This window comes from Siniperca chuatsi, linkage group LG18 (genome assembly GCF_020085105.1).
Source record: "Siniperca chuatsi isolate FFG_IHB_CAS linkage group LG18, ASM2008510v1, whole genome shotgun sequence".
Taxonomy (NCBI): domain Eukaryota; kingdom Metazoa; phylum Chordata; class Actinopteri; order Centrarchiformes; family Sinipercidae; genus Siniperca; species Siniperca chuatsi.
This window is the reverse complement of record NC_058059.1, coordinates 21,100,678-21,120,849: the sequence shown is the minus strand read 5'-3', so window position 1 is coordinate 21,120,849 and position 20,172 is coordinate 21,100,678. Positions and strand designations below refer to the sequence as shown.

At 40.8% G+C, this 20,172-nt stretch overlaps 1 protein-coding gene across 2 annotated transcripts in view; it reads left to right on the top strand.

The window, feature by feature from the left end:
• Positions 1 to 3,391: 3,391 nt before the first annotated feature.
• Positions 3,392 to 20,172, top strand: part of whrna (whirlin a) — a 143,490-nt gene continuing 126,709 nt past the window's right edge. Inside the window, exons 1-2 of one of the 2 annotated variants that reach the window (XM_044174409.1) lie at positions 3,419 to 4,140; positions 4,231 to 5,152. In XM_044174409.1, coding sequence (XP_044030344.1) covers positions 4,409 to 5,152 — 744 coding nt within the window. In that variant the 5' untranslated portion in view covers positions 3,419 to 4,140; positions 4,231 to 4,408. Of the gene's footprint in view, positions 5,153 to 20,172 lie in introns of both variants that reach the window. The other variant, XM_044174410.1, reaches the window with a different exon arrangement.

Below are 20,172 nucleotides of genomic sequence, written 5' to 3'. Positions count from 1 at the left end.
ATCTGCTGCTATAACAGCCTCCACTCTTCTGGGATTTGCTCCCATTCGAGCAGTATTGAGGTCCAACACTGATGTCGGGTGATAAGGCCTGGCTCGCAGTCATCATTCACCACAAAGGTGTTGGATGGGGTTGGGGTCAGGGCTCTGTGCAGGTCAGTCAAGTTCTTCCACACCAAACTGGGAAAACCATTTCTTTATGCACCTGGCTTTGTACATGGGGGCATTGTCATGTTGAAACAGGAAAGGGTCTCCTCCACATTCTTGCAAAAAGTTGGAAGCACAATATTGTCAAAAATATTGTATGATGTAGCATTAAGATTTCCCTTAATTGGGACTAAAGACAAGGGGGTTTGTGGGTATTTTCATAGATTTGTTGTGAGCAGTTTCATGTAGGAACTATTTTCTTTCTACCTATAGCTCCTACATGAAACTGCTCACAACAAGGTCTGTGGATTATCTTGAGTAACCGGGTCATGATTTGTGGAAAGAGACCTTGCCGTTGAGTTTTTCAATTGTATATTTTTGGCGCTTTGAGCACCACAAGCAGAGTGCCATATAGTTCCATTATATTCCAGGGTTCGATTTCAGCCCAGGCCCTTCGCTGCATGCCATCCCCTCTCTCTCCCCTGCCTTTCTCTCCAGTGATCACTATCGTAATAAGGCAGAAATGCCTCCCAAATTTCTTTTTATAAAAAAATGAATCAACAAATGCAGTATTTTGATTATCGATTAACTGGATCAGTTGTTTATCAAGTAAAAATGCCAAACATTTTCCAGTTTCAGCTCCTCAAATTTGAGGATTTGCTGCTTTCTTTGTTTTATATCAGGCTAAATTGAATATCTTTGGGTTTTGAACTGTTGGTCGGACAAAACAAGCAATTTGATGACATCATATTGGGCTCTGTTAACTTGTGATGTGCATTTTTTTTAATGATTTTTTACAGCCGAGATGATTCATACATTCATCAGAAAAATAATTTACATATTAATCGATGATGAGAATATTTGGTAATAATATCAAACCATTTTACTATAAACTGCTTATTTAGAAGAAGATAGAAAATAAAGACTTAGCGAAGGAAATCATTAACTGATAAACCTCGTCCTCTGAAACCATGCATATGCCGTCAGATGCTCTTGCGTTTATCTCTGTCGCCTGGGTTGCTGCTTTGCTGACAGTTCTGCTGTGTCACTTTCAGGAAACAGAGTGTTGGCTTCATCTGTGATTTCAGTCAGCTCTGCTTTAACCTCATTTGCTCCTTTGATATTCAATGCATTCTCTATCTTAGTGATTCATTTCCAAAGACCATTTCCCTTTTCCATGTCTGTTTTCCTTTTCCAAGTCAGTTTGTCCATTTTCAACCTCGCTAATTACTTTGATATAATTCTATCACCCAGCACATACTTGGTCACAAATTAAAATGACACAATGGTTCCTTTTCTGAGAGCAGACAGTCCTCAGTTTGACCATGTCAGCCTTTCAGATCTCTCAGCGGCTGCAGACTTTAAGGAAGGCTCAGCTCGGAAACTCTCCCCAAACTGCACAGTGCCGTTTGTCAACACAGTGGCCTCAGTTGCACAGGGCTTCATTTGCAATTGATATCGCCACCGTTTTGCACTTGTGATTGATCACTCTGGCAACTGAGTTCACCTCCGCTTTGCTCCTTTTGGCTACAGCTCGAGGACTCGTGGCTCAGAGATTCCAGCAGCTGGTCAAACTCCACCTGCGACCTGCAGGCAAAGATTGATATCTGTCCAGAGAAAGAATGAAATGATCAAAGTATTATTAAAAAAAATGATGGATAGATGTACTAAATTGATATATGATATGGTACTGTAATACTGCACTTTTACAATGTGGGATTTAAGATTGCAAAAACAACAATAAATAAGAATTTATCACAAAAAAGTAAATGAAGGACGGTTATCTCAGCACAGTGAAACTTAATGCTACAAGTTCAGATGCAGAACGCCAAAAAAGCTGAAACTATCTGACCTCATTGAGGCTCATTGTCTTTTTAATCCATGGAAAATTAAAAACTGCTTTTCTTCTTCTTGGTGAGGTCAACCTCTACCATTAAATGACTGTTAAGCCCACAAATAATATTACGTATACATTAAGTTGTTCTGGTGCCTTTTAAATAAAAACTGGAGAATGTCCTCGTACACCATTGTTAAAGTCATTTTGTAATATACAGTAACATCAAAGCACTCAGTGGTGCCAGTCTGTGGTCAATTAGTAATTAGCCAGTCCCAGTGGGTCACCAACCCAATCTCTAATCTAATCTGATAGTCAGACTTGTTAGAAATAATGAATCTGATTAAAAAGGTCTTTTTTTTAATCATACATCTGTTTTATTGTTCTATTTCACAGATCATTCTAAAGAGAATGATCTGTTTTATTTGATGTACTGTAGGTTGTGATTTGTTCACACATTCATTTTTTGGATACAATGACTACTAAAAACAGAACCAGTCAACTACTTAAATACCTCAACTGAGTTGTCTCAAATCTCCCTCAGTGTGCTTCATAAAGTATACAGCTGCATTGGCCACCAGGGGGCCCTATGCAGTGAAATAAAGTAAATCCACTTAAATTGTCTTTTTCCCTTCTGTTTTCATATTGAACTTACCATTAAACAGAAAGTTACTGTTTGGTTAATTTCCAACAGCCCAGAATTTTTTTGAAAATTAATTATGTAGCTGTGAATGTCTCTGTCATGCAAATTTCCTAAATTAATGAAGTAAAATGAATTTAATTTTAACAATTGGTCATGTTTTTTTTCTTGTTTAATTTATTGCATGTATTTAAATTAATGTAGTATTGTAGCCTAGATGTTCTGCTAATGTCTAGCCTACATTACATAAAGTCAATTTCAACTGTCAACCAGTTGTCTTTTGGGGGAAAACTGACCTTTTTCACAGAAGACATTTTGACATATCACAGTAGGAAAGTCACAGGTGTACATTATAAAGTTATTGATGGATGAATTCCATTTGGGTGCTTCAGTGTCAGGGTCCTGGTGCTGTGAATGCTGGCTGATTGTCACGCTTTCGGAGACACTTGAATAGAATGGAGCCATGTTAATGTTTAGTAACATGTTTCGACACAACGCCTGCTTTAAAGAAGGTCAGCTGGGTCATGGTTTTGTGTATATTTTCTCTTTTCTTTTATTCCCAGCAACTTTGGAGAAAACTTTCTAGAGATGTGCTCTGTAAAGTGTTGTAAAACAGTTTTGAGGAATTTGTGTGAGAAATAGAAACATAAAACATTTGTTTTCATCTTTTGCTTTTATAGAACATATATATATATGGGCTTTAACATACATATTTAAAAGATATAAGAACCGAAAACAAGCTGCACAGCCAAACGCAGGCTACTATAATGCCTAATTCAAGTCCTGTTTAGTAACTTATTGTTTGCGGAAGTGGCATGAGCATGGGGAAACGAGTGCATGTTGTTGTTGGTCCAATGCAACGTAGGCTATTGGCTGCACAAGGCTGCGTCATTTCCTGACAGAGGACGGTCAGAGGCGAGAGAGCCGCCAGTCTCCACTTTGTCGCTGTAGTAACGTCTAGAAGCGGAGACACCGAGCAGCCGGTCACCTCAACACTGCAACAGACGGATATAAAAACAAGACCAAGAAACAAGCGGCTGGAGTACACGTCGCTTGGTCCGTATCACACTGCTGGATAGATATTTTTGTGTACTGGTCGTCGTTCGGAACCAAAACCCGAGACCTGAGGATGAACTCATCGGGACGCCTGAGCGGGAGCGCGAAAATAACTTTTTATTTTCTTTTTCTTCGTTGTCAGAAATAGCCTTTCTTTCTGGGCTGCGTGCGCAACAGTGGACCAAGTGCAAAGTCGTTTTAAGTTCTGGTGTTTTATTCCGCCTTGTGGAGCTGTTTGGCGGTGAGGCGGACACCAGAGAAGCGGCGGCTCGGCAGCCACCTGACCTCCTGGAAAATAAGACCGCAGCTAATGACACGCAGGCTGAGATCCGACGTGGCTCATTACTAAGCTCTCCGACGGAGCTGGACGAGTTTTCCGCGAGGCTGCTGCATGTCCAGTCTTGACGCACCTTTTCACACAGTGAAGTTTGCACAATCCAATTACTGATATCTAGGCAAAATTATGGTAAGTGCTTATTAATTTGTCTCAACTGTGAAATTGAATTAGTCGGACTTAATTGCCTGTTGAAGTTGCCCCTTTCATCGCTCTATCCAGCAAATTGCGAGTAATAAGTGGATCATCTGTCAGAGCCTGGATAGCATGGATATAACCGGAGTGCACGTCCTCCAGCGGTCGTGATGTCAAGCGCCGGTCAAATCCAGTGCCACCAGCCCGTAATGCCTGCTCTCTAACCCGCATCAGTGTGGCGCCGTGTCCCGGTCACACTGCCAGAATGAGCAGCACCGACCTGGAGCGCATGTCCCTCAGCTCCTCGGCCAACTCGGTGGCCTCCAGCGCGCGGACGCTTTCGGCCAACGTGAGGAAGCTGCACAACGCGCTCAACCTCCTGCTCAACGACTTCGAGAGGGAGCAGTTCATCCACTGCCTCAACGTCTACCACTCCAAACGCAACGTGTACGACCTGGTGCAGACCCTCAACGTCATCCTCAACGCGCCCAGCAAGCGGCAACTTCTGCCCATGCTGCGGTTGGTCATCCCTCGCTCTGATCAGCTTCTCTTCGAGCAGTACACCTCGGAGGGCCTCTACTTAAAATCGGATTTAGCTGCAAGCAACGGCAACGCCGAACCCCCACCGGGCGACTTCCCCAGGGCCAGCCCGACCCCCCCGGGGCATTTCTCGCCAAACAACCCGTCCGAGTTTCAGGTTGCGCTGCGGGGCTCGCCGGACAGCTTCAGCACCAGCAGCGACGGGACAGCTCCCCTGGTGCCGCTGCTCGGGAGGAACTTTGTCCACGAGCCGCCGGGCGAGCTGCGGCAGGTCACCATGAAGCGACACAAGAGCAACGAGGGCCTGGGCTTCAGCATCCGGGGCGGCTCGGAGCACGGGGTCGGCATCTACGTGTCCCTGGTGGAACCGGGGAGCCTGGCGGAGAAAGAGGGTCTCCGAATCGGTGACCAGATCATGAAAGTCAACGACAAAGTCTTCGACAAAGTCACTCATGCTGAAGCAGTGAAGGTAAGTTTTTTTCCCCCCCTTTTTGACACTACACCACATCTGCACATGCACAGCTCTCTTCCAGAATGCACGTTCATCCTGTCAGTACAAGGTATAAATTAGTAGCCCGCAGCAATTCAGTGAACTGGCACGGATGTCATGGGAACTACATGCACCTGCCCTGTCCTCTAAACCTAGATCTCTCCTGTGTATAATAAGCTCATGCCTCATATGAATTATGTGTTTGGCCTCATGTCTAAAATTGACCTCTTGAAGCTAATAAGCCCCGATTTGTTGAGGGGAATTAATTTTCTTGGCTGGAAGCAGCTTTGGCTATTTGTTAGGCTATATCAGCAAGCAATGTGTTATAACAAGCAGTGTAGTGTAAACTGTACACTCACTACTACTTCTGGGAAGCATGCATGTAAGTAGACACCTTCAAAGCAGCTGGTAAGGATAGAGGAGTGTGTGTTTGTGTGCAGGCCTACATTTTAGTGGCAGGGGCTGGAGGTTGACCCCAGTGCTCTGAAGCTATAAACTGAGAATAAAGACTGGGCCCACTTTAGCCCTGTGCACTATTGTTAACCACTAAAGGAAGCCTATTAGCAAATGAAGTGATAAAAGAGCATGTCTGATTTGTGTACAGTGAAGATTGATTTAGGAGGAAACCTTCTGAGGTCCTTGGTTTTATGAGGCCCGGTGAGCTGTCCATGGTGCTGAAAATTCATCTCAGTGTTTTCTTGTCTTTCTTTTAACTGCTTTTGCCCCCTTTATCTCTCCACTTCATGGCATGCTTTTCTGATTGCACTCATTCGCACCTATTTGCCCACGCTGTATATCACAGGGATCCGTAGTTCTTTAACAAGGTTCAAGTCCGTTTTAAAGCATCTGGAAAATTGCACTCATAGCCAATGCTTTTGCTCCTTATTTATTGATTTTACTTAATTTTAGATTTATTTGAGATATTTTAGAAACTCCATACCTATCAAAGCATCTTAACTGGGTATTATATACATTCTTTTGTAGCATATGACTGTTGTTTTAACCTGTTTATGCCTGTATTGTATTTATGCTGCCCTCTTGTCGAGATTGCAAATAAAGGAAAAAGAAGAGAGTTTACCACTTTGATTTCCATCTGCTCAAGCAGCCCTGGCTTGCACTTACATTGATAGAAGAGTTATCAGTAAAAAAAAAAAAAAACCCACAACAATAGTGCCTAGACAAAGAGAAATAGCCACAAAAAAGTACCTGATATCTATAAGCTGCTTTTTAGAATAGTGATTGTATATCTGTAGTTTGAAAGGTCACCAGTTTGTGCCCTCCAACAGCCATGGATTATAGCTCAAATTTAAGTCCTTTCTAACCTTCAGTGATCTCGAAAAATTCGTCCACGCTTTTATCTCCTCTTGTGTGGACTTTTGTAATTCACTTTAGGCTCAACCGTAAGGCAGGCCCCTCCAAAAATCTGCACATATAGGCTTTTTACTAATGCCAAGAGATGAGAACATATTACCCTGATTTTGCCTTTATTCACTGGTTGACTGTGTTTTGTAGAGTACATTTTAGGCTTTGCAGGGTCAAGGTCCCTGATACATTAATAGATATACATATATCTCTAATAAGATATATTTATCTCTACCTATCCTACAGCACAGATCCTCTGGTTGACTTTATGGTCCAGGCCCTAAGTTGGTACCATCTTTTAGATGGATACATTTTCATAGGTTTATTGTTATTTTCTCATTGTATTCTGTTATATATTGTAGTGTAAAACACTTGGTAACTTTGTTAAGTGCTTTATCTGTCCTGCCAAAGTGTCAGTGTTTTCTGTTGATGTGACCAGTGACGATGCACGTTGAAGGTCATTGGCCTAATTTTGTGTTAGTAGTTTCTCTAAATGAGAGTTTTGCTGTCAAGGTTCCAGAGATCACAAGTCATTTCTTATGTTAGTAGTTGTGTCGGTTTTAAGACTAACAGGGAGTGAAACCAAAGATGGATGAAAAGTATGCTGTTTATGTGTGCTGCCTACATCTCTCTGTATATAGTATTCCTTCATTTTCTTTACTCGCCCTTGTGTCATTGTCAGCAAATCCTTATTTCATGATTGTTCTGCTACTCATTCTAGTACTAAGCCATCCATAATGACTGTGGTATGTCATATAACTGACTACTGCTAGTTATACATCTACCACTACCACTTGGCCTACTGCTGTTATTAGGCTGACAGGGCAGGCACCCAGCCAACAGGAGAGAAGCCCTGTCTGAGATAAAATCCCCGTGGAGGTCATTAATGCTTGAGTTCTGTTATTTTTATGCCTTTTCGGTTTAGTCTAAATGTTATTGCAGGCTTTTAGAACTGCAGTCATTTTAACCTTTTAAACTCTGCCAGTCCTAGTGAGTTCATCATTACAAGCGCATGTTGTGCAGCCAAACATTGTACAAACCCACACGATTCTGTTTTCTATTCTGATGGAGATGCCAGATGACATTTAAATTTCAACCTGATGTCATAGCATCTTAGGTTTGAATATTTCACTCAATCTGAGCATCATATACCTTTAGTGATATGATGGAACACGCACAATATGTGATGCTATCTATAGTGTGAAAAGTTTTGCAAAATTTAAGGAAGATTGTTGATTGATTCTAAAAGCACTTACTTCTTGTGTTAACAGCCTAAATACTGAATTTAATCAATAATTGAATAGTATAACCCAGTCCTTAGACAGCAAACCACAACACTGTTAATAAATATTCTTCTTTAACGGTTAAATGATTGAATATGAACATTTTGAATCCATTTCATTTCTTAAATAGTTTTATTCTTTCTTGCAGCCATATTATAAGCTACCAGCCAAGTCTGAAAACAGCTCAGGGAATTTAAGCTTCTGGCACATTTGACAGATGAAATGTCACCTTTGAATAAGCTGCTGCCTGGACACTCTTGATGAATCCAGTTGTGACAGAAATCACATTTGATCCGGTCTCCTCACCTTGAACTGAACACAGAGTATCCAATTTCAAAGCTCCACTAATCAGTATTTTTTTATATTGGTGTCCAATCAAACGCCTGTGTGTATTGTGAAAGTGGTCTAGTAATGAACCCAAAGAGAGATATCACCCAACTCTGTTGCTCCACAAAGCTTTGATCGGTTCAGTCTCAGGGCTCTCATCAACCCTGTTTCCAGCAGCAGCAAGCAGCTGTTTTCAGCAAACAAGCTCTGATAAACCCACTCTGCTTCGCCTGCCCAGCACCAAACAGCAGACAGACAAAGTTAACAACTAGATTGGGAAGAAAGTGGAACATCTGGCAGCTAAAGAGCCAGATAGTTTTCTCAAGAGTTGGTGGAAACCAAAAAAATCAAGTGAATATTGAACTTCCATGTATCAGATGGACAGAAACGTTACTCCAAATGAATGATAATGTTGATCCATCGCTGCTGGATGTGTAAACAGGCAATGCCAAGTCAGCTATAAAATCTTCAACAAGATTTTATAAATCGTAAAAGTCTTCATTTAATTGGTCAGGTCTGTGTGTCTGTGGCTATTTTAGGGGTTGTATTAGCCTAAAAAAGGATTAATGCAGCATTTAAAGGCCATATTATACAACCCACTCTGATCATTTCAAAATGTGTACATTGAGTTATGATTCTGTCAGTTACAGGATTGCTCATTTGCTCATCAAGAGTGTAATTTACCTTTACCACCATCACACACACAAATAACAAATCACCAATTCCACACAAACAACAAGGTTTGTTTTAAATAAGTCTTTGCAACTTATTTTGTTTCCAGCACATTAGTCATTCACAATGGTTTCTCCCCGCTGTACACCTCTACTTAGGCTTAATCGGCTCCACTTTAGCAAACTTGTGTTGCCTGATGAGTTCAGGGATGGCCTCTGAAAGCAGTAGATTGTTGTTTGGCCAAGGGGATGAGTCAAGGGCTTACAGCTGCATTTCTTTCTGTCTCAGACTCTCTCCTCTTCCTAAGAGCCTGCCTTGGCCATGGTCCCTAGAGTCACTGCCAAGGTTAGCTAGCCAGTCAGCATTTAGACTTTTCTTTACCATCTATCCCATCTCCTAACTGGTCAGTTAAGAGATGGGATAGGAATAGCAATATAAGTTGTGTTGTTTTGGAGCCAGACTCACACCATCAGCCGTAGACTGCCTGTATCTCTGACTTTTTATGCTGATTGGTCTGAGGAGGTGTGAGAGGGAGAAACAAATGCAGAATGATGCCGTGGAGGCACAAAGACACCTGGAGAGAAAGAGATACAAGAAAGATACAAGACAAGATAGCCGGGGATCACCTTGTTGGACGACATGTTTTCCTTTTTGTTTTTGGAAAATCTTTTTGGGCATTTTTGCCTCTATTTTTTGGATAGTGACAGCTGCAGAGAAAGACAGGAAAGGCGGGAGAGAGAGTGGATGACATGCAAAAAGGGCCACGGGTTGGGATCGAACCCAGGCTGCTGTGTTAAGGTCTGAGCCGTAATGGTACGCGCTCAACCTGGTGAGCTACCGGAGCACAGCGACGACAACATGTTTTCCTGTCTGCCTTTTGTCTTAGTTTGTCTTGAACTCGAAAGAAATACTGTAGTTTGGTGTCTTTGGGGCAGTTGATGCTATGACCTCCTTGTAAAGGGACCAAGGGGAGAGGGGATAAAAAAAATTATGACGACTTGGCCGGTCTAAATTCACTGGGTCGACACCTGGGCCGCTGCCCGGCACATTGACATGCAAAGACTTAGCTACAAGTCAAAGAAATGGGAGCTGAGCAGCCTGGGGCAGCACTGCAGACTGCTAATGGTTAGTGTGTTGATTAGATAGTGGGAGGCAGATAGAAATCTCGTTAAACTTGAAGATGGTATCAATTGATTCATAGCTCGGAGCTGATTCTGTGGACGTGACAGAGGTTTGTCTTGCTCGATGTTGTCAACATTCAGGCCTGCACCAGAGTGCTTGCTGTTGAGAGTTTGCAGTTACTTAGCCCAAAACCTGAAAGAAATATCCCCAAGTTGGCTTCACATGAACAGCAGCAGAATCACTTTGCATGTTATTATACAATGGTCAGAATTTACACCTCACCACCACCACTTATTTGAACTTTATGGACCTCATGCAATGGCGTCTTTGCTTCCTTAATATGATGTGATTCCTTTTGAAACAGGATTTTGGTGCGTTACAAAACACACAGCCAGAACATTCTAAACTGTAAACCAATTCAATATCAGTTAAGGAGTTTTTTGATTTTGATAGGAGGGCCACAAAGAGGGGTTACTCTTGGTAACTGCCATCTTCGGTGTCAGTATGCCCAACAATCCACTCCAAACTCCTCCCTAAAAGGTTTTGTGGCGCTCTAACAACTTCTGCCTTTGCTTCAGAGAGACCGTTACCATTCGCAGACCCAGAGCTTGTTGGAGGTTGCCTGTAAAAAAAAAAAAAAAAAAAAAAAAAAAGGTAGTTTTTCTGGTGAGGACAAGTTCCAGGATGAGGAAACTGCTTAAGATTCATTGTTCACTGTTCCAAGAAGATAACATGTACATTTTCTCTGCTTGTCCAGTGAACCTATTGACCAGGCTGGCCAAGAAGCTTAAACACAGAGAAAGTGTGAAATAACAGAGATATAGTATTACCATATTGACGCGAATATAAGACAATATTTCTTTCTGGAAATTATGTTTGAAAAAGTGAGGGTTGTATTCTGTTCGAGGAAGTGTCTGAGTTAGCCTAATTTAACCTATGAGAGCTTCTGACGGCTTGTGCAACGTGTTTGGCTACCATGGGGGGAAATAAATTCCAGATGAGTGAAAACGAGTCAAAAGCGTCTCCGGACGTCTTTACTGCAGAGACAGACTGGGGACTGAATCATCTGTCAAGCTGCCAAGAATGACTGAATGTGAGCTGAAAAATGCAAACAGTGAGAGAAAATGGTTCCAGAGCCTGACAGGAGAAAATGTGAGTGCTGTATGTGACTGACAGACAAGCTACACAAATGTGGGATTTACATTCTGCCTTAATGAAAGTATTTCATGTTTCATTTTTAGAAGAGAAAAGGCTTCAAGGACGAGGACTCTCTTTTTGTGTCTTGGGGAAACTTTCCCAACAGGACTAGCTTGAAAGTGTTTCATATTTTTGTCTCATTATCAGAGTCGAATTATATTCGGGCCAGTATGGTACTCTAATGAAAAATGTCAAATAAGTGGGTATTGGCTTTTCTTGAGCATACATTTAAAAGTTCTTTAACTTCTGTGATGTGTTCTGGGCTCTGATTCTGCGTTCAACCCAGCAGCGGTTACAGCTCAGACCACTTGTCATGTGTGGTAGCCTCAGCATGTGCATCTGGCAGTGTGAAGACACAATGAAACTGAAGGCTGCTATAGCTGATTAGGCACTAACGGCGAGCAGCCTGGAATAAATGAGGTACAGTGCCTTCAGGCCTGGCCTCTGGGCTTGTGTTTACATACTGATGATGGGACTGATTGTTGCCTAAAGGTTACACAACTCCACAGTAAACAGCACAAATGTCATGCTGGTGAAATCACAGCAAAGGCGAAACAGTGGATTTGCTGTCTTCTGGTGAGTTCCCTGCTATAATGTTTGTCACGGAATATGAAGGAGGGCATTGCTAAAAAAAAAAGAAAAAAAGAAAAAGCGTGCTTGCTCAACAAACCCTCCTGGATTAATTAAAAAAAAAGATTACTAAATAGACTAAACAAGTTGATAACTTGTTTTTTTGGCCTCTTTCTGCCATGGTTCCATTTATTAAAGTCTTTGAAAGCCCATTGGTTTACATAACCACTTCTCCACGGTTTCAGATGGCATTTTATATCACAAGAGGCTCATTTATTGGTGAATGTGTGCACTCATACAAATAATTTATGTGTAAACAAATTATGGTGTGCTTGCCATGCTCTGATTTGTATAAAAGGTGCATCTGCTACTGTAAGTGGCTAAGAAAATGCAGCCGCTATTAGAAAACGTTACCTCTGTCTTACAGCGAATACATTTCATTGGAGTGTTCTGTATAAGCTGCAGAAAGTCTGTGTTCATGATGAAAAGAAGGGACCTTTGGCAGGCTCCGAAATGTTTCTTGTTGAAAAGATTTGTGGGGTTTTGTGTTTTTTTGTGAATCTCAGCACTAGTTGCTTCAGCTACACCGGGTTTATTTGTTACGTTTGGCAGTTTTTTTGTTGTTTTTTTTTAACACTGACAGTATTAATGAGAAGTGATTTTGCAGTGGTGCAAAGACAAAAAAACACAATAGCAAAATAATCAAGGCGTAGTAATTTTTTCCCTGAAAGTGTAATTTAAAAAAAAAAAAAAAAATTACTCTAGCAACAATAAAAAGCTAATAAAGCAATATACTAGTGACCTAGTTAAGGGAAATATCATTTATGAACTTGCATTGCATTCATCTGTCATAATTAGGCCTAATTTTTAGCAGTTCATTCCTTTTCATTGCGGTACATTTTACAGTTTAGTGGTATCTCAAGGCAGCAAATTTCATTTGTTTCATCTAGTAATTAGTTCACATATTATTTATTTTTCATTAATTGGTTTTCTAGATTTCCTTATATATTATTTCTCAGAATATACGGCGGATGTTCTTCAAACAGGACCATCATCTACACTGGCATGAAGGCTGACTTTACAGTTACTACAGTTTCACCACAAATATATGGTTAGTTTTGTTGTCACGGCAAATTCCTTCCTGTTTGTTTTGAAAGACCAACGAATTACCATGGACAAAGGTTGATATATAACATTTTACACCCTTTAATTAGTGTTTGGAGCTCTTCAAAAACTATCCCTGTGGTGCCCTTGAGCAAGAACCTTTCTGCTCCACTGGCCAACAGTTATTTGGCCACCAGCTTGTACTGGCCAGCCTCCAGTTGTGACTGTGTGTGGCTGTATGAGTATGAAACGAGTCCATGGCTGAAATTTGGAGGTTCAGCGCTTATTCTTCTTAAATTTTTGGCAGCTTGAACTCTATGCCTCAAGGACAGAAGAAAACTTCTATCAACCGCATGGATATAGCCCTGTGGTGTCAGACACTGGACATTTGCTTATTCCATCAGCTAACGGTTCACATGTCGGCCAAAAGTTTTAAAAGAAGAAATCCCTAAATTTGACTTTACCCTAAACAGTGCCTCTTTTTCTGTGTTGTGTTTCCTGTAGTTTAAAATAACACGTCGAACCATCTCAGAACCACCGTATTCACAAAGCTCGGTTGGAGCCTTTCCTACATTATCCAAACATTTATCCAACCCACAGTGAATAAATGTTTGTACGCTGCACTGTTTAACTCTCCCTGACCCACAGATGTTCACTTTTTAAACCAAAACCTGGACAGAAAGTATCCCCCCCCCTTTTTTTTTAACCCACGCAGTATAAAGAGAAAATGGAGGGAAAGGGAGCAGAAACAGGATGGATGGATGGATGACACAATGAATAATAAAGTTTCGTAATGCATAACAGTGACACACAGATCATTGCATGGGATATCAACTGATTGATCATTTTACATTTTTGCTTACATTGGTCATATTGTAATAAACCTTTGATATGGAAAAAATATTATTTATATCATGATATATAACGATTGATTTAAACCATATTGTCCAGCCCTTCCAGAAAATGCAATACCTCAAATATTAGTGTAGCTCCTTAGTTCTATTCTGCTCTGTAATTATCATGTGAAATATTTATAACTTGCTTTAATTAGGTGGGTGGGGGCCAATTCTGACCGGCTTTGTGTTGTGGCAGGCTGTACTGATGAATATTGAAATACTGGCATTGGATTGTTGATGTGAAGACTGAGTGGGAGATGATGGAAACAAACTGAGAGGAGTTCTTCTTTTAGTTTAAATGTAGTCTCAGTCAGGGGAGGAGATGATGTCATTGGAAGCATTTTTAGGATATAATCTTTCACTCTTGTAGATAATTTATCCGGCCGTTTCCTTCTGCCTCCTTGTTTTTATATATAGACCTAGTTGTACAGACAGAAGATGATAGCTTTTACCTTTTTAGCTTTCACTCACTTTTTGATAGGCCATGCCTCCATCTGTATACATGCCCCTTACATTAGTGCAAGCTCACACATACAAACACACATACAGTTCCTGGCCTGCGAGCTGTTCCTGCACTAAATCATGATTATCTCTCCTCTTTCCCCTCCTTTGGTGTCAAATATCTCACCATTATTTCCATCTTCAGGCAGCGTTTTTATTCTCCTCTGGTTGGCCCACCTGGGGTCCCTTAGACAGATTCGTTGCCAAAGTGACTCTATTGTAACGATCTAATTGCTTTACAATGGAGCCGCCAAATGCTTCAGTTCACAGAGAAGGTGTCCCCAATCCATCACCTGGTCTCCACAGCACTAAGTCACCGGAAGCAGCCATTAATATCTGGTCAATGAGCTAAATCCCTCCATTTCTGGTCACTTCAGTTTGCAGGCAGGAAATGACTTATTCTATTAGTCTCTGGGGTGCTCTGAGTTTTTCAGACATCAGATTTTATTATTCAAGGCCTGTGGTGAGACCATAGTCACACCTCATGTGAAAATGAAGTTGTTTGAATTTGTTGGATTAAGTAAACTGAAATACCTATGAATATACACTCAATTGTCAGTTTATTAGTACTCCTAATTAAAACTCATGCAGTCTGATACAACAGCCCTGTAATGAAACATACCTCCATGAAGGTTATAATAATAATAATAATAATAAAACTTTATTTATAGAGCACTTATCAAAACAAAGTACAAAGTGCTTCACAACAAGAGAAATAAAATACCACAGTGAATGATGAAATATAAAGAAATAAAACACATAAAATACACAAAAGCAATAAAATAAACAGTAAAATAAACAACCAGTTCAGGTAAAATCAGGATATGCTTTCAGATAAAAATGTGTTTTGAGACGAGACTTAAACGAAGACACTGACTCAGACCTAATTTCTTCGGGCAGGTTGTTCTAGAGCCTCGGGGCCCTGATAGCAAAAGCTCTGTCCCCCTTAGTTTTCATCCTGGACTCAGGACCAGACAGGAGACCCCTGCCCGAAGATTTCAAACTACGTGAAGGTTCATAAGAGATTACAAGGTCTAAAATATAATCTGGAACCAGGCCATGAAGAGCCTTAAAAGTAATCAACAAGATCTTAAAATCAATCCTAAAACAAACAGGGAGCCAGTGTAAAGAGGCTAAAACAGGTGTGATGTGGTCGTACTTCTTGGTCCTGGTTAACAGCCTAGCAGCTGAGTTTTGTACAGTCTGCAGTCGTGTCAGTTTTATACTGTTCAGTTTTTGCTGTAGAGAGGAGTTGATTCGACTTCATGGTCATTTTGGAGGCTGTAGTTTGAGAATTTAGTTTACTCTCACTGATACAGGACTGTTGTATTAGACGGCATTCATTTTAGTCACAGTAATAAACATAACATACAGCTATAAAATCACCATATAGTAAATATTTTATAAAGCAATATAACAACACCACAAACTGCTGCCACAAAAACTCTTTTTGCATCTGCTCTGTGTATATAAAAAAATAAATAAACATATTATTATTATTATATTATATAGATATATTTATTTATGTAGTTACATTCCAATTCTGTAAATCAGGCTGCCCTAATAATTCCCCCCCACCCCAATCCAATACTTTTGAATATCTGCCAGTGCTGAGCCTGATCTGATATTTATTGTTCATTTATTTTCATTTTCCTACATAATACAGCTGCTCACTACACGCTTACATGTTTCTACAGTAGGCCTAGATTAAAATGAGTAAAGCAAATGTGCTGGCTGCTGTTTGACATCTGGAGGACCCAGAACAAATAAACAGGGAATGGTTAAATGTGTGGGGATTTATATAGCCATTAGGATTCATCAAAAAATGCCCAGATGGGGCACAATCCCGATCCTTCAGATCGGCTCAGGACATCCCTATTTGTAATATCTGTTATATTGTGTAGTGGTCAATTGTAACATTGTCCATAATATACCACTGGGCATACTAAACCTTGAGATGGCCAACTCACTAAATTTGACCTGAGATAAACTATTGTATTTGCAATCAAGAATGGAAAGTGAAACATGTGTAAGAATGAAGGCAATCAACACCTGACATTGTTGAGAGTGAGGAAATCAGTTAAGCAAAGTAATGTGTTCTTTTGAGTGGAGTTTTGTCAGTGGGTGATGACTGATGGAGGCGTCTCAGCGATGCCCTCCAGAGTCTGAGCCTTTTTACCGTGTAGGCTGAAAACTTTGATCTGAGGTATGACCACCAGCGTACAGCTGCCCTGACCTCAGAAGGGATTTATGTTTGAATTGAGTTTGTTGGATATTTTTCTCAGAGGCTCCGTCTCCACCACTGTGGGAGTCATGAGACTACAGGAGGTCTGCTTTGAATATCAATGAGGATTTGGAAGGTTCATTGTTACTTTGGTTTTGTCTGTTGCTCCTTGATAGGTATAATTACGAGCCGGGCACAGGGAGAGATGTGTAAATAGCTACCACACACACACACACACACGCGCACACACACGCACACACACAACCTCAATGGTGATTATTATCCTGCTCAGAGGGAGTTGATTGAGAGATACAGAAACCTGTTAAAGCGTTGTTTGTTTGTTTTTGTTTTTTTACAAGTGGGTTGTATTTTTATATTTTTGGCCAACTTTCTACAGAGCCTCTGAAACAGAAGTGATCAGACAGATTTTAAAATAGTCCAATTTAAGAGATGTGTTTTTTCACACTTCAGAGCTGGCCTGCCCTCTTAACGTCATGATTGGAAGCGACGTCGAGAAGCCTCTAAGTCGAGCCTCATTTTGTCAGTCAAAATGTGGTTGTCCTGCACAGTTTGTTTAGCTGTATAATTGCAGACAGAGCAACACAGGATAACAGCACAGCAGGCTATAAACTTTTACAAACCGAGTCTTGTCTCAAAATGACCGTACTGAAAAACAAACTGTAATGGAAATAAAGAGCAATGGAAACGGAGAGCAGAGAAACGCAGAGCAGCTCCGAGCTCTGGTCCTGAAGTCAGCTAAATTACTTTCTTCTTCTTCTTCTTCTACTTCTCATTCTTCTTCTGCTCCTTCTTCTCCTTCTCCTGCTCCTTCTACTTCGTTTTCTTCTTCGACTTCTTCTTCACAGATGATGATCAAAGACACTAAAACGCGACTAAAACCTCAGACTTGACATGTTGGCTGTTATCAAAATGTAAAATATTTAATTTCTTTAAAATGGGGCAATGATGAGATCTCATCTGCTTCCCATCCAACGTTTTTATTGCACAGTTATTAATTATCTGAACAGGCTTGGTTGCTGTAGGAGCTGCTGGAAACTTTTTGTTTCCCTGTGGTTGAAGCTCTGTGGTTTCCTCTGTGGTTTGTAAGTTCTACTGCACTAGTAGAGACATACACACTCGGAATTACACACATGCCTGATGCAAGCTGCCATTCAATGATTGCTCTAGTGGAGGAGGAGGAAAAAGAGGGATTTAATAGAGTTACATAAGCACATGAGAGGACGATTTAAATAATATCCTCATGAAAAAAAGTTATCAGAGCAGGAGGAGAGTAAAAACACTGGGAGTCCTCAAAGGAGAGCGACAGGCTTGTGTAAATCACACGGGTGTAGTGAAGATCTTTATAATTGCCTAGTTTTAATCACTAACATATTGAGATAGCGACCACCGATGGTAAACTAAATCCTCTTTTGTGTCTGTCAGATTATATTATTTCCTTCACAACACACACAGAGAAAGGGCCGACGGCGAGCCGTTAGGCGGCCCAGATGTCTCTTTTATGTTTGGGACAACCGGAGAGGAGCCCTGCCGGTCATCTGATACTGTGGAGCTGCCTTACCTATCTCCTGCCGACACTCACACTCACACACACCTAAACATACACAGACACAACGCCTCCTTCCTCCATGCCATCTGCTGTCTGCCACTCTTTCAACACCTTGAAAGAGATGCATAAACCTGAGGGATAATAAAAAAAGTGGAGTTAAGAACGTGGGAGGAGGTGTGAAGAAAATGGTAAGGCAGCTTGAGCTCTGTCGCGGGGGGTTGCACATTTTAAGTGATGCATGTAATTATTTGATAAGGTGTTGATTCCAAGCATGAATTACTCACATAAAGGACATTGGTACAGTTACGTGATTGGCAGTCGAGCCTGACGAGGGTTCCTGAGTTTGAATAATTTAAGAAGAGAGAGCGTTGTGCTGGGACTACAGTCAGTGGATGTCTGTTTTATTGTTGCAGTTTTCAGTCTCAAGACTTAAATTGTTGTGTATCACTCAGTGCAGCAGTTCATAATTCATACAAAGAGCTTCACACTTGGGAAAGAAAATTACCTTTGATCTGCAGGAACCTAATAGAGTTGCAAAGTGGAAGGATTTATTTTTGGGGTCCAAGGTTCCAGAAGTAACAGTCCTTCTCATCATTTTTACACAATGCTAGGTGGCTGACAGTTGGAGCACTTCAAGGCTTGGATGGACATGAAACTCTCATTAGTACAAAAGATGAGCAGCTGTGCTAGGTAATAGCTGGTCAAACGTCCACGCCTGTACATGGTATAGTGTGTTGAGAGAAGTTGAATATGACTGATCCAAATGTGCATTTCAGTAATAATGACAGAGTTTAAAATTCAGTTTGAGCCGCACATGTTGAGCTAAAGCTAGAGGTTATGCTTTGTAGAAACCTAATAAAACAATCAGCAGTTTAAATCAGTTTCCATCAGTTCACACGCAACTATGGTGCAGTGTTTTGTTTCCAGTTGTAACAACAAAGGATTTTGACTTTGCTACAGCTCTGATTCACACCTGTGACTGGCTTCTTTTCCATAGTCACAGCTGCTGAGGCTCATGGGTATTGTAGTGTAGAAAAACACATTATTTCTCAGAAGAATATATTTAGAATTAATCAACATACTATAACGCAGTTGTTTTGTTAAATTATCCATTGCTGATATCTTTAAAAGAAAACTTAAATTTGTGGGGACATATCAGACATTTGATGGCTCAAATCTCGAAATGTTTCTTTTTTTAAAATTACATTGTCAAACCTTAAAACCATGGCTTCCCTCAGAGGGCAGAAAGAAAGGAGGCAGAGACTTTTTTACGTTGCCTGTACTTTTTTTCACCATTTCCACCTTTTCTCTGTAGCCATTTTAACAAATTGCTCTCGCTCTCCCTCTCTGGCTTCGGCTCGGCTCTTTCTCTTTCCATCTCTCTTTCTCTCCCTCCGTCAGTCACTGCTGGTGATCTGAGCATGTAAACCTACACATGTACCTACAGATTACAAACAGAGGGATACTACTGCAACACTGAGTGTGCAGTCATGTGATGTGTTTAGGGCTGATGTACTGTAATGCACTCTGGTGGAGAACCATTAGTGTGAGGGTTGATGGCTGGTAAAGATGTTTTAGCTCTCACTGTGGCTGTATTGTGGATATCAGTGCAGCTGGAACTGAGTTACGGCTAACTGTTCCAGAGGCAGCCAAAACAAAATCTGTGTGATTGTGACATGAACCATCTCCAATGTCTCAGTGTTAGAGGTATCTTTCATGTGAACAGCAACTCATTTTGTCTGAGTGTGATGAGTCTCCCATCTAGTCTCAAAGCCATAAATCCTGCACTTGACAACATGATGCAGTAAAAATCTGTTCTGTCGAAGGAAGCTAATTAAAAAGCTGTTGGATGGTGTAGTAGCGAGGATGCAGACCTCAGCCTCGTTGTATGTAGACTGATTTAGTGCCAAAATGTTTATATGTACCGTGTATTGTGAGAGAGAGGTTGTGGACATACATGATGTGACTATAAATTAACTTCCATGCCAGCCTGAACTACCACAAGGCTCCATAAAATAACACAACCCTAACACATAGTGCAGTAGACCATAGAGAGATAAAAAAAACAAAAAATGCATTTACAAAGATTATTTGCAAGAAGTAAATAAGTATATTTCCATTAAGAAATGGGAATTCCAGAAGTTTATAAAAACACCTGAATACCGCAGAATATT